The sequence below is a fragment of the Protopterus annectens genome, chromosome 13.part0 (genome assembly GCF_019279795.1).
Source record: "Protopterus annectens isolate FY-2018-M chromosome 13.part0, PAN1.0, whole genome shotgun sequence".
Classification (NCBI taxonomy): Eukaryota; Metazoa; Chordata; order Ceratodontiformes; family Protopteridae; genus Protopterus; species Protopterus annectens.
The window spans coordinates 1,309,851,816-1,309,867,336 of record NC_056747.1 but is presented as its reverse complement, the minus strand read 5'-3'; the positions used below and the strand labels follow the sequence as shown (position 1 = coordinate 1,309,867,336).

At 45.4% G+C, this 15,521-nt stretch overlaps 1 protein-coding gene across 2 annotated transcripts in view; it reads left to right on the top strand.

Annotated features, from left to right (window-relative positions):
• Positions 1-15,521, top strand: part of MPP3 (MAGUK p55 scaffold protein 3) — a 1,051,423-nt gene that overhangs the window by 566,333 nt on the left and 469,569 nt on the right. For both annotated transcript variants that reach the window (XM_044055336.1, XM_044055335.1), the window contains exon 8: positions 1,199-1,284. In XM_044055336.1, coding sequence (XP_043911271.1) covers positions 1,199-1,284 — 86 coding nt within the window. The remainder of the gene's footprint in view (positions 1-1,198; positions 1,285-15,521) is intronic.

Genomic DNA, 15,521 nt, shown 5'->3' with positions numbered 1-15,521 from the left:
CCAGGGAAAGAAATCACTTATATGCCGTTTTGCTGTTTCATGCTTTCAGGTTCAATCAAGACATATTCGAAGAACTGCGTCTTTGATTATATAATAGGAACCCTATATATATATATATATATATATATATATATATATATATATATATATATGTTAAGACCATTTACCGAAAACATTTGTGAAACAGAAGACATCTGGTATCATGTTGTATAATTTCAAAAACAAGAAAGAAGTAGAAACTACAGCGTCAAAGATGTAATGGCTTATCCATATCAACTGTTCTTTGTTGCATTAATATTCATAAAAAACTTTCATCTGCATTGACTGATAGTAAAATACAGCAAATCAAATTACCAGTGACACAGACACTTTAAAACATAGCATGTTTTTTCTTTTCAGTAAACGGCATAATGAGACCTAAAAGCTTTAAGCATATAAACTGAATCTTGATTAAAGTATACACATTATGTATTTATTATGACAGGTTGGTTTATTGACTGCATAATCCTACTGAGCAGTGCTCTCACTTTTCAGAACAGAGCTGAGCTTTTTCTAGCACAAGGGAATAAATAATAAAGTCCAGGCATTATCAGTATTTTAAAAGGTAAACATTGCAAAAGACGAAGAAAAAGACTGTACAATAGCAGATGCATGTTCTCAAGCTGGTATAGCAATTTGACTGCAAAGGATGCCATGGTACTTCATGTACAAGATTATGGACTTTCAGAGTCAGCCTGGATTAATGCCAACATTATGACCTCATCACATTGGTAATTGAAGGTCTTTTAGTTCAAAGTTGAATGCCACACCCTAGCTCAAGCCCAAATGGGTTTCATGGAAACATCTGGAGTTTGGTATCTGTGTAGTTAAATGGTGTGGTATGTGGACCCAAAACATTTTAAGAGTTTTGAGCTATCAACCTGTAAATGAGTGAAACAGTGGTGAATGTGAGGGAATTACTCGTGGCAAACAACAGAAGAAATATTTATGAATGTGCTACTGTAGGTACAATACTACCAGTCATTTCCTCATGGGGTTTCCCTGGAATCCTATGATACAAGACATGCTCCTATTTGATCAACAGTTTCTAAACAATAGGTCACTGTAACAGTAAAATGGTGTTTTAAAATAGTAGATTATTAAGTTAAAGACAAAAATTTAAACAAAATACTAAACGGCTCATATGTTTTGTTTGTAGGCCTTGTCCATGTAGGTGATGAATTAAGAGAAGTCAATGGAATTACAGTGTTGCATAAACGGCCAGAAGAAATCAGTCAGATTCTGGTATGTATACAGTCAATACAACACTGTTTTTTAATCTGAACTTAATAAAATGTATTTAGCAAAAGTGATGTCACAAGTCAATTTTTATTTGGCAATGTGAAAGATGAAAAGTCACTGTGCAGCTCTTTCATATTATGGAGTCATGCAAGCTACAACACATGTAAGCCTGAAGACCATATGCGCCTTGCCAAATACCACCCTCAGAATGTTCTACCTATTTCTAGAAGAGAAAAACATGTCAGGCTGGGATTAAGCTTGTGGGTACCCATCCAATCTTCAAGGTTAGTCTTGAAAGAGGCAGCTTGACATCAGGGGTAATTTGTTCCAGAAATTAGGCAATCATTAAGTAATGAATCTGTCCCTCCAATGTGCTGTATTTGTTTTCTGATGGAGGTTCAGATCCTTGGTTTAGGTGTTTGTGTGGTTGATCATCCTGTTAATGCAGAATTAATCCAGTATGGTGCGGTCATTGATCGCAGCGAATATCGGCCATAGAGCTCTATGCAGTAGTCTGTAAGTGTAGAGAAAGGACTTCTAGTCTGTTTTGATAGCTGAGGATTTTTAGGCTAGTAATCTTTTTCATCAGGAACCTTTGGGACCTTTCTACCTACATGATGTGTCTGGTTAGGAACATACCGAAAAGTGCAATTCACTCAGTTTAATTATGGCATAGTACAGAGGGACAATAGTATAATTTGACCTAGATTCGATATCTTTGGAAATCAGGTGTGCTGACTAGAGCAGTATAACTGATTATGGTGTACATTCTAGATGAAAGGTGTTCCCCAAAGGTGACAATGCTGCAATATTTTGCATTTAGTCTGAGCACTTTTTCTGTACACCAGTGGTTTGTAAGAACCAGTTCTTACTGAAGTACTGTACCAGTGAGGAAGTAGATGGCAAACACCCAGCTTGCAGTCATCGATACATTTAGTTAACCATAGGTCAGTAATTATGACATGGAGGTCAAAAAAGATATACCAAAAAGGAGGATGCTGAACTGAATCTCACTTTACTCCCTTGGTTAGTGGCACTTGCCACCTTAATTGCGTGGGTCCTGTCTTCAGCCGGTTTGCAATCCATCTTACCATGTAAGAGTTTGTCTTTAGATCTGAAGTAGTTAACTTCATTTGATCATCAACCTGTGGGTTTCGGATCCGACATGGATCCGAGCCAGCAGCTTTCCAAGGTAAGATCCGAGCTCTAAGCTCCTCCCCTTACCCATACTACACTGCAACCTCCTTCCAACCCTCAGATCTCATTTGCCGCGGCTTCGCCAAGACGTGATCTTTAAGCTCCAGGCTGGCAGAGTAGGGTTTCCTTATTTCAACTGTTAAAAAGTTAGTTTTCGTGTGCGTGTGTAGTTTTTACCTTCTCCTTTATCTCCCCACTGGTTTTCCATTAAGAAAAAGTACAAAAAAAAAAAAGTAAACTTTGTGGTTTTGTTAGTGTAGGCCTCCCTTTCCCGTCTTTGCTGTGTGTGGTGTGATTGTAGGTAGGGCTTTAGTTAGCCTTATTTTTTTTGTGGGGATTGAGATGTCAGACCCACAAAAGCCGACCTTCTCAAAGTGCAGTGTGGCCGTAAGTTGTCTCCGGCTGATGGCCACACTCTGTGCGTCATGTGTTTGAGGGTTCCCCACCTTTCTTCAGGCTGCAAAATCTGTGCAGTCTTTAATCCACAAGCCCTGCGGGACCGCAGGACTAAGTTAATTTTAGCTGGGCTTCTGGCAGAAGCTATTTCTTCCTCTTCTCCTTCCTCTACAGCCACAGCTGTAGCCGTATCAGCTTCAGGTCCTCCTCCCCTGTCTGGGACTCACACTCAAGTATCAAAACAGGGTAACAAAGAGGCCAGGAAAGAAAAGCATAGGGAGAGAGACAGAGAAAAAGAGGGAGAGAGAGAGCAAGAGAGAAAAAGATAGGGGTCGTAAGAGACCAGCGGATCCGTTGGATCTATCGGGTCCTCCTATTAAAGTTGTCACTACCCCGGTCAAAACTTCTAAGCCATCTTCCCCTCGGCTCCGATCCCCTAGATTTTCTCCAGAGCTGGTGGAGGAGGTTCAGCCTGCTTCGAGGTCATCCAAGCATTGCCCTCTCGGCCAGTGTCGGTGGTGTCCTCCAGAACTACAAGAAGCCTCCCAGAGGCTGACATGGACCGTATGATGAGAAGGTTTATACAGACTCAATTGCAGATGGGAGTGTTGCTGGCTGCCTCTCCTGCCGGAGCGGTGAGTTCAGCTCCGATGTTTGCCCCGATAATTCCTTCTCTGATCCATCCCCTGGTTTCAGAGTCCCTGGACCCGAGGTGCCCTGGAGTCAGGGGGTTGGCACCGATGGTTCCCCCAAACTCGATGCCAGCCATGCCCTCGAGTATGTCGGATCCTATGGATTCGGATCCAAGCTCTCGGAGCCATGATTTGGGCGTCGGATCCAGGGGGATGAGTGTGTCATCGGCTCCATTATGGTCGGGACATACCATTCCTCTGGGTCCATCTGTTCCAGGTTCGGCTCCGATCCCTTCATCGGATCCGAGGGGCACAGTTACTCACTCTTCTAGTTTTAGAGAACCCAGTTCCCCTTCAGCCTTTGTGGAGAGGGTTCTCTCAGGAGGATCGAGACCCCTCACTCTTTTCTCGGAGTCCGTCCCTGCTCCCTCACTGCTGAGTGTGTCTTCTGTCATCCCGTCCTCTCAGGGACAGCCTGTGGCTGATATGCCCCAGACGGTTCCCCTTGAGGAATATGAAGCTGTTTGTAAGCCCTCCCCGGAGAGCCTCCCCAAGGAGATTCCTCGCAAATGCAAGCGCAAGAGGAGGTACATGGACTCCCCCGAGTCCCTCAAAGAGGATACGGACTTGGAGGAAGGGGAAGGCTCCCCCAGATCACCTCCCGAGGATGTCTCATTTGGAGGCATAATGGAAATCCTGCACCAGCGGGGAGGTTGGTCACCCAAAAGCCTTCCTCGGATGAGTCGGTATTCCTGGAGGCGTTCGACGCAGGCCCTTCTACCTCTTGGGTGTACCCCCCCCAGCTGATCCTCTGGTGGACCTCATTACCACCAGAGCTTGGAAGGAGCCGGACACTGTAGAACCTATACCAAAAAGGCCAGACAAGATTTTGAGCCCTCCTATGAATAAGCCAGCATGGAGTAAGGGTGGATGCCATGGTGGTGGCGGCAGCCACGAAAAAGGAACTGGCTCAGGAGAGTTCCTCAGTCCATCCTGCGGACAAGGAGTCTAGGGCAATGGATTGACTCGGAAAGTGGACGTATGCTTCATCTACCTTTGCTGTAAGGGCACTAAACTACATGACCCATGTGATCAGACTTCAGCACGACCTCGTGAAAGAGTACTCCGAGTCTCCCCCGGAGTCCATTTTGGCCGAGGATAAACATTCATTCTCGGTATGTATGGCCACTCTTAAGTCAGTGACTAACACATCCATGCGCCTACTCTTTCATGCCACCGAGGGAGCCGCTAGGGCAGCTGGATCTGGCGTTGCCATGAGGCATCACACCTGGCTCTGGCTTTGCAGTTTTGTGGAACCTTTCAAGGCATACTTCGCGAATGCCCCTTTGGAGGGTTCGACCCTGTTCGGGAAGACCATCCGAGATACGCTAGTCCAGAGTGAGAAGGACGGGAAGACGGTGTTGACTGTTGGGATCTGCTTCTCTAACCCTCAAAGATCCTTTTCCAGAAATCAGTGAGGGCAAAAGAAGATGTGGTTCCGGAAATCTCAGTATTCTCAGGACACTCAGGACTCCTTTTCCCCTAGAGGCAGAGGAGGACAAGGTGGACGTCGACCCAGAGGCAGAGGGGGACCAAAGAATTTTGGGTCATGGGAATCATTCTTGGATCGACCTGCACAGCAGCCCTGAGGGGTTGCCCAACTGCTCCACTCTGGAGGTAGTCATGGGGCATTTTTCAAAGCACCTAGCTCAATGGGAGTCCATAACGTCAGACCACTGGGTGCTTTGAATAATATCCAGTGGTTATTCCATTCCCTTTCTGACCAGTCCCTTACCTCCAAAGCATTTCCCAGACGTTCCACCTGCTCAAAGGGAGGTGACAGCTTTAAAAATAGAAAGGCTGCTAAACAAAAGAGCAATCCAGCCGGTCCCCCAGATCAGTTCGGTTCAGGCATCTATTCCAGGTTCTTTTTGGTGCCAAAAAAGACGGAGGACTTGAGGGTGATTCTCGACCTATTCATGTTGAACTTGTCTGTTGTCAAGGAGAAGTTCCGGGTGGTCACCTTACAATCCATCCTGCCGTTCTTGCAGGAGGAAGACTGGATGTGCTCTGTAGACCTCAAGGAAGCGTACTACCACATTATGATGGACAGATGATCCAGGAGGTTTCTCTGCTTTCTGCATGGAGCCAGTCACTACCAGTTCAGGGTCCTACCCTTCGGTCTCACCATAGCCCCCAGGGTGTTTGCCAAGGTCATGGCAGTTGCAGCAGCCGACCTGAGACTTCAGGACATTCAGGTCTTTCTGTACCTGGACGATTGGCTCTTCACCGCCCCCTCCAGGCATCTACTTGTTCAAGCCAGAAATGTTTTCCGTCAGCTGTCAAATTTACTGGGTATCATGATAAACCTTGTGAAGTCCTCTCTTCAGCCCTTCCAGATTCTGGACTTCATAGGGGCAAGAATAGATTCTCTCCAGGCCAAGGTATTTTTGACTCCAGACAGACTTTGGAGCCTGACCCTTCATGTATTGGTACTTCTTCAAACATCTTCACCCCCAGCAGAACTAGTTCTGAGGGCCATAGCGTCTATGGCAGCAGCTATAAATCTGGTTCCTTGTGCACGTCTACACATGAGAGTATTACAGTGGACGCTACAAGTTCAGTGGTCTCTGTTATACCAGCCCTTAAGTTACCCGAGTCCTCTAAGCAAGGTGTGCAAGACTTCTCTCATCTGGTGGCTTCAATCCCAGAATCTTCGAGAAGGACGCCCCAAGCCACAGTGACTATGGACGCCTCCCGTCTAGGGTGGGGGGGTACTGCTCGGGTAGGACTGTCCAAGGCATGTGGTCCCCGATCGAGACTGTTCTACATATCAGTGTTCTAGAGATGAGGGCGGTCCTTCTAGCGTTGCAGGCCTTTCATGCTTCTCTTCCACTGGGAATGATTGCAATTCAGTCAGACAACATGTCAGTGGTCTGGTATAGCAACAAACAGAGGGGAACCTGGTCCTACCCGCTTTGTCGAGAGGCCATGAGAGAGTGGGAATGGGCGATCTCCACCAACCGTTTTCTGATAGCAACGTACATTCCGGTGGACAAAATGAGCAGGACTATCCTTTTACCCTATGAGTGGTCTCTGAACCCTTGTGTAGCGGAACAGATCTTCCTCAAGTGGGGTCAGCCTTGCTGCAATCTCTTTGCATCGCCATCCAACGTGAAGTGCAGTGAGTTTTTTCTCTGATTCCTCCTCTGGGGGAAGCCACCAGAGATGCTCTTGTCCATGCCTGGCCACCTGGTCTTCTTTATGAGTATCCCCCGCTACCTCTAATGACAAAATTCTTGCAGAAAGCTCATCAGATGGGGAACAGGATTATCCTCATAGCCCCATTCTGGCCTCGTCAAGTTTGGTTCCTTTGCCTACGGTCTCATCTATTAGCTCCGCCTTGGATCTTAGATCCCATTATGGATCTCATTTGTCATCCCTCCGGAATTTCTCCTCCGAATCTGGATAGTCTGAAGCTTACTGCTCGGTTGCTCCAGTTCCACTAATTGCCAGGACTCCCGGACTCTCTTCTCCTGTTAAGGCCATTCTGGTGGTGGTACACAAGTCCTCCACCCGAAAGGTGTACCGTAGTAAATGGAAGCGTTTTTCCATCTGGGCTTCTCAGAGAGATTTGGATCCATTTACTGCCCCAGTTCTAGCGGTCTTAGAATTTCTGTCTCAGATTTTCCAGCAGGGGACCAGCTCTTCCACTGTTAAGGTCCAGCTGGCAGCTATATCCCACTTTCATGTAGGAGAAAATTCAGGTTCACTAGCTGCTTCTAGGATTTGTAAGACTGTCATCAAAGGCACCTTTTTGCTGAGATCTCCGATTAAACATCTTTCCCCTCCAAGAGATTTGACCTTGGTTCTTCAGGCCTTAGTTGCACCTCCGTTCGAACCTGCAGCGTCAGTTGATTTAAAATTTTTGTCGTGGAAGACGGCCTTCCTGGTGGCTATCACCTCGGCTAAGAGGGTATCCAAACTTCAAGCCTTGTGTATAAAACTCCCATACTTAAGTTTTCATAAGGACAGGGTTTCTCTACGGACAAATCTTTCTTTCCTCCCTAAACTTACTTCAGAGTTCATAGGTTCATAGGTTCATAGGTTCATACTAGGCTATCTGCCCGAGGGCATTTACAAGCCTAGCCCATCGTTTTGTGGCTTACGCCACCCCTTTAGTATGGGGAACTATACCCATTATTTTGCTGTGCCTCTGTCGAGCAGTGACACTGAGGTAATCCCTGGGGTATATCTGCGATCTCCCATCCATTGGTCAAGATTTCTCTTGAACAAGGTCAGCGAGGTGCTCTGCCTTACATGTACCGGGATTTTGTTCCACAGCATAGGGAGTCTTTGGGTGATGAATCTATCCCTCCAGCACGTCCTATTAATAGCCGTGTCGAGGTTTAAGTCTCCGCCCTTGTGGCTCTGATGGATCTAGATTTTTGAGGTGAAGCATATTCATCAAATCTGGGTTTGACATGGCCTTGTATGTTAGGCAAAGGTCACCTCTGAGCAAGCGTGGCGACTGAATAGAGCTGGAGTTCTTTCAGTCGGGCAGCATAGGACAGATTTTTGAGACCCTTTATCCTTTTGGTGAGGAACTTTTGTGGCCTCTCCAGCTGCTGCAAGTGTCGGGTCAGATACATCCCGAATGGGGCATTGTACTCAATCATTGGTCTGATGAGTGATGAGTAAATGGAGACTATGACCTCCCTTGATCTAGATGAGAATCCCTTCATGATAAGGTGGGCAATGTAGAAGGTCTTCCTAACTACTTTAGCTACATGGGTGTCGAATGACAGACTACTATCAACCTGGGTCCCCAGGTCCCTGATAACTTCTTCTGTGCTCAGTGGATTGCCACCTATTTGGTAGCTAGGGGTAACCTTGTTTTTCCCAAAGGGTATGACTATGCATTTTTGGCATTTAACTTCAGGCCGTGGCTCTGGCACCAGTTATCCGTTTCTGTGAGACCCTTCTGAAGGATATCTGCGTCAGATGTGTTTTCTACTATGGCGCCCAGTTTGCAGTCATCTGCAAACTTTGTCAGCCATAACCCTCCTGTGTTTGCTTGTACTGGAAAAGTAGATGCCAAACAAGAGTGGGCCCAGGACTGAGCCCTGTGGGACACCACTTGTGACAGGATTTGAGTCTGACATGGCGCCAGCAACTCTGACCCTGTGGGTTCTGTCACTCAGCCAGTTTGCAACCCATCTTGTGATGTATGGGTTAACCTTTAAGCTGATGAGTTTTTCAATGATACCCGAGTGGGGTATTGTATCGAAGGCCTTAGCCAGATCGAGGTAGGCTGTATGGACTGCCTTTCCTCGTCAATGGCTTTGGTGACTGTTTCAAGAAGTCAACCAAGTTTAAAAGGCATGATCTGCCTTTGACAAAGCCAAACTGGGTTGGATCCAAAGTCTGCAAATTCCCTATGTCTTTATTTATGAGGTCCATTATGATCCTCTCCATGGCTTTGCAGATAAGGCTTGTCAAGCTAATGGGCCGGTAATTTCCAGGGTCGGTGGAGGCACCGCCTTTGTGAAGTGGGACCACAGTTGCAGTGCGCCACTCCCTGGGTACGTATCCAGAGGTAAGACTTTGATTAAACAGCTGTCCTAGCTGTGGGTTTAATTCCTCATTGAGTTCGTGGAGCACACAGCCGGGGACACCATCAGGTCCCATGGATGCTGTGTTTTTGCTTTGGAGAGAGCAGTTCTCACTTGGGCGCTGGAGATGTTTGGGGGGCTGCAATCATTTGGTATAGATATCTCTCCTTTGGGGGGGGGAGAAGTTTGCACTGAACCTGTCAGCCAGTATGTTGGCAATGTCTGTAGGATCAGTAATCTTCACATCATTTTGAACTAGTTCTGAGCATATCTGGGAGTTTCCTCCTAGGTTTCTAACATAGCTAAAGAAGGCCTTATGATTGTCTTTTGAGTCTTTAGCTATTTTTCTCTCGAAATTTGCTTTGGATGATTTTATGAGAGCTCTTAGTTTTTTACTTATAGTGATCAAGGATGTCTTACCTTTTAAGGATTTTGCTCTATCTTGTAGTAGCTTCCTCCTTTTGTTGTAGAGTTTGTTTATGGCTGGGGTCCACCAGACTGGACGCTTGCCTTTGGTACAAAGAGTCTTTGTTTTGCTTGGGATTGCCTTATCCATGCAGTCCTGCAGGTGCTGGTAGAAGGTATTTGTAAGTGATTCAGTGGCTTGAGTACTGTTTTCCATGGCTCGGGGGCCTTAAAGGAGACCACATTAGTCTTTAGAAGTGTGAAGTCGGCTTTTGAGAAGTTCTTTACTGTCGTCTTTTTGATTTCCGGTGGGGTGGGATGAGGACCTCCAGTGAGATTAGTTTGTGATCTGATCTCACCAGTGAGGGGTATACTTCCGGTGTTGAACATTGTGCTCCCATGTTCGTGATGATGAGATCAAGTATGTTATCTCCTCTTGTGGGGATGGTGACTATTTGTTCCATGGCATTTGAGTTTATGAATTCCAGGAACTTTTGGGCTAGGGTGTTTGGGCTTGAGTAGTGTTCCCAGTCTATATTAGGGTAATTGAAGTCACCTAGTATGATGGTGTTTGGTGATACATTTATCCCTCTATTGTTTTCAGGAAGGCCATGTGAGGTTCCTGAGTTTGTGAGGGTGGCCTGTAACATGCTACAATTTGCAGAGCAGTCTTGCCTATGGTTAATTGCACCTGGATGGTCTCCGATGCATCGTGCGTTGCCACCAGTCTTGAGGTGTGGGTGTCCTTGATGAATATGGATACCCCCCCCTCCTTTCTTGGTATTGTCCGGATTTTGGGGCCGGAACGCATGATATGAGGTAAAACCTGATAGCGCTGGGGTGCTCTCAGGAGCCTTGAACCAGGTTTCTGTCACAGCACAGACATCGATGTTCTCCATACTGAGAAGGGCCTCGAGTGCGTGCATTTTGAGATTTAGACTTCTGGCATTGAGCAGCATTACCCTTAGTTTTTTCCTTTTTGTGTTCTAGGGTGGTAGGTTTAGAATTTGAGCCTTGCCTAAAAAAGGCACTATGGGGGTGGCAAGAGCCTTTGCCAATATCCGGAATCCCAAGGGTGACAGGTGCAAGCCATCCCTTGCGAAGCAGCGTGGCTTGTCCAGCATGTCATCCCAGGCAGACAGATACTGGATCCCCTTTGAATGACACCAGTGTTTAAGCCAATTGTTAAAGCTGATCATCTTATCTCTGTATTGTGGCATCACTCTTGGTGAAGGTAGGATACTGCTCAAGGTCAGGGTCATACCTGTCTGGGCTACATAATCAGAGAGCTCCTCAATGTCTCTTTTCATGTAGTCCAAGGAGGTACGTCTCAGGTCGTTTACACCAGCGTGGACAATGACTGAGTCATATTTGTACTTGCTGTTGAGAGACCTGAGTGCTTGCGTTATGTGGCGGATTCTAGCGCCCAACAGGCAGCTTACTGTGACCTTCTCCTTACTCAGTCTGGTGAGCGGGACGTCAGTGTGTCTGACTATGGAGTCACCAATGACTAGTGTGTCTGGCATTGTGTTTGGCCTTAAGGGCTGTGACTGTTTGACACTCTGACTGTGAGGTCTATGTGTTGCAGGTGTTGTGTTCTGAGGTGGTGGTTGTTTTGGTGTCTGCTTTGGTGGCCTCTGCTGTTTTGGTAGATTTTTGATCAGAGCCTCCGAGTATGTCTTTGTGTGTTTATGTGTATGATTTGAGGTTGTAATGGTGCTATGTGAGACTGGGTCTATAGTGTGTGTGGTAACCTTCTCCTCCTGACTGGTCTTGCCAGTCCTGTGTTGAGAGAGCTCAGCCTCCAGTTTGGCCGTATAGTTGCATCTCTCGCATGTATTTGTGTTTTGTGGGAGGAGGAGAGGGTTGTCTGTGTACATGAGGCAATTGTAACATTGCCTCAGTATTCCCAGGTTCACCAGCTGAGCAGGAGAGGACACTAGCAACTGATCCCTCGACATGCTAGAAGGATAGACAAAAACTTTAAAAAGATTCAGGGGACGTGGGTGACCGAGAAATGGGGGTTACCTTTTGGGGTACTATCTATGACAAGAGTGCCGTATCAAGGTAATAAGTACTGTAGGAGCAAGTGCTAGGTTTAACAGATAGAGAATAGTCTACTTGGAGTCAAGTGGAGATGATCTTTTTAGTTATAGGATACGCTGATTAGATCAGTAGTATAGTTCGAGGAAGGTAGTTTTAAGGGAAAATTTGAAGAGTGGACTTTAGGTAGCTCGAATAGTTTAAACCTGCCTAACCGGCTGCCCTAGTGTGCAACAGTGGCAGCTCCGTGCTAAATCAAGGCTAACGCAGCGTTTACGCGTTTATACCAGGGGCTGGAAAAGCTAGAAACTGGCCCAAAACGACCAATAAACTACTAGTTACTGGCTGAAACCTCACAAAACTGGACAAAAGGCAGCTCAATGCTTCCCACTCCCACTGGTAAGCAAGGTAACTTCCTCTCCCCAAATAAGGCAAGGAAACAGTACACAGGAACTACAACCAAAGCCCAGGAATCAGCAACTCTGAAACTGGACTAAACTAGTAAAGCGGGAAAACAAGAGATATTTTTTTTCTTTTTTTCTTTTTCAAAAACAGGCAGAAACAGGTACAGCAAACACTTATAAATGCTATGAATCAGCTACTACAGCTTACACAGAAGAATTTGCTACAAATACAGTCAAATAGTAACAAACAAGGATTCCAAGTGCAATATTAAGTTAAATGCAGTAAAAACAGCTTCAATGTAACAGAAAGGCAGGCGAAATACAGTCGCTAGGTATTCAGATGTGGAAAGCAACAAAACATATACTTAGTATCAAGAAAAGTCGCTTATTCAGCTCTCTGCAGCCTGGATTACTCTGCTGGCCCACGTGGAGTCTGTGCTGAGTAGGTACAAGCTGAAAAACATGCGTTTACCACGTTTTATACCAGGGGGCTGGAAAAAGCTAGAAACTGGCCCAAAACGACCAATAAACTACTAGTTACTGGCTGAAACCTCACAAAACTGGACAAAAGGCAGCTCAATGCTTCCCACTCCCACTGGTAAGCAAGGTAACTTCCTCTCCCCCAAATAAGGCAAGGAAATAGTACACAGGAACTACAACCAAAGCCCAGGAATCAGCAACTCTGAAACTGGACTAAACTAGTAAAGCGGGAAAAACATCAATCAGTCTATTAATCTCCCAGTATTCTTCCCTAATTTTCAAAACAAAGGTGAATACAGACTTCATTTGCTGGATGTCCACAGACAGTTACACTTTTATTTAAGTAGGACTAAACCCTTTCGTAAGTGTGATCAGCTATTTTGTTTCCTTTGCCAGGCCCTTTTTGGGGAAACCAGTTTCGAAGGTGACTCTTGCTAGATGGATTTCACTTTGGTTCTGATAATCCATGATCCTTGTACACCTGCAGAATACAGACAGGGTTCATGCTCATTCTACTCTTTCTATGGAGGAACATGGATTACCAGATCCAGACAGGGTTCATGCTCCTTCTGCTCATTCTATGGAGGAACATGGATTACCATATCCAGACAGGGTTCATGCTCCTTCTGCTCATTCTATGGAGGAACATGGATTACCAGATCCAGACAGGGTTCATGCTCATTCTACTCATTCTATGGAGGAACATGGATTACCAGATCCAGACAGGGTTCATGCTCCTTCTGCTCATTCTATGGAGGAACATGGATTACCATATCCAGACAGGGTTCATGCTCATTCTACTCATTCTATGGAGGAACATGGATTACCAGATCCAGACAGGGTTCATGCTCCTTCTGCTCATTCTATGGAGGAACATGGATTACCATATCCAGACAGGGTTCATGCTCATTCTACTCATTCTATGGAGGAACATGGATTACCAGATCCAGACAGGGTTCATGCTCATTCTACTCGTTCTATGGAGGAACATGGATTACCAGATCCAGACAGGGCTCATGCTCATTCTACTCTTTCTATGGAGGAACATGGATTACCAGATCCAGACAGGGTTCATGCTCCTTCTGCTCATTCTATGGAGGAACATGGATTACCAGATCCAGACAGGGTTCATGCTCATTCTACTCATTCTATGGAGGAACATGGATTACCAGAACCAGACAGGGTTCATGCTCATTCTACTTGTTCTATGGAGGAACATGGATTACCAGATCCAGACAGGGTTCATGCTCATTCTACTTGTTCTATGGAGGAACATGGATTACCAGAACCAGACAGGGTTCATGCTCATTCTACTCGTTCTATGGAGGAACATGGATTACCAGATCCAGACAGGGTTCATGCTCATTCTACTCGTTCTATGGAGGAACATGGATTACCAGATCCAGACAGGGTTCATGCTCATTCTACTTGTTCTATGGAGGAACATGGATTACCAGATCCAGACAGGGTTCATGCTCATTCTACTCATTCTATGGAGGAACATGGATTACCAGAACCAGACAGGGTTCATGCTCATTCTACTCGTTCAATGGAGGAACACGGATTACCAGATCCAGACAGGGTTCATGCTCATTCTACTCGTTCGATAGAGGAACATGGATTACCAGATCCAGACAGGGTTCATGCTCATTCTACTCATTCTATGGAGGAACATGGATTACCAGATCCAGACAGGGTTCATGCTCATTCTACTCATTCTATGGAGGAACATGGATTACCAGATCCAGACAGGGTTCATGCTCATTCTACTCATTCTATGGAGGAACATGGATTACCAGATCCAGACAGGGTTCATGCTCATTCTACTCATTCTATGGCTACTTCAGCTGCTTTCTGGTGCAGAGTTTCTCTGGATGACATTTGTTCAGCGGCTACCTGGGCTTCCTCTCACACTTTTACTACTCATTATAAGTTGGACATGGTATCTAGAGGAAGGGCTTATTTTGGCTCTGCAGTGCTCCGGAATATCCTTCCTTAAGGGCCTTCCAAGATTACGGGTAGCTGGGGACTCTGTCCCACAGGTTGGTGATCAAATGAAGTTAACTACTTCAGATAAAGAAGTTATGTACTCACCGTAACATTCCATCTGAGTAGTTAGACTTCATTTGTCATCAACCTTCCCTCCCTCCTTCCCCCTGACCTTGGTGGTTTGCGATAGTCCTTGGAGTTAGACTTACTGGGTATTGTAAGCTTATTCTTTGTGAACAGGTCAGGTTATTTCTCTTGAGTTGATGTGTGTCACTTTATGGTGGCAAACTCGATCTGAGGGTTGGAAGGAGGTTGAAGTGTAGTATGGGTAAGGGGAGGAGCTTGGAGCTTGGATCTTAGCTTTCAAAGCTGCCGGCTTGGATCCATGTCGGATCCGAAACCCACAGGTTGATGACAAATGAAGTCTAATGACTCAGATGTAACATTATGGTGAGTACATAACTTCTTTTTTACTTAGATTGTTTACATTGCCACCATGGGGTACAATGTCAAAGATTTTGGCCATATCCAGATATGCTGTGTGGACAGAGTAGCCATGGTCTACCACTTCTGTAGCCTTCTCAAAGAAATATACCAAGATAAGTTGATCTAGCTTTGACAAACCAAACTGGGCATATCTGCTGCTATTAATTAGGCATCTAGGTAAACTGCCTGGGGCTATAGAAGTGTTGTTTTTACTTTTAAAAAGAACAGCCATGACATGCGCCACTGTGCTGGTAAAGGATGTGTAAGACTTAATGGCCGTTTCTCGAGTAAAGTTGGCACTATATTTGTCTGTAGGTATGTTAGCTATGTATTTAGAATCATAGCATCTGATGTCATTTTGAATTAGTTCTGCACTTTTCAAGGGAGTATTTCTCAGTTTTCTGATGTAACTAAAGAAGGATTTGTGGTTATGTTTGTCTTCCAGTGCCACTTTTAGTTAATGTTCACCTTTGTTAATTCTGATAGTTGGTTTTAATTCCTTAATGTAGGTATATTTGTTGTGGAACTTTATCTATTTTCTTTTGTTATAGGGCTTATTTATAGTGGTGTACCAGCAAAGTGGATTACTTTTA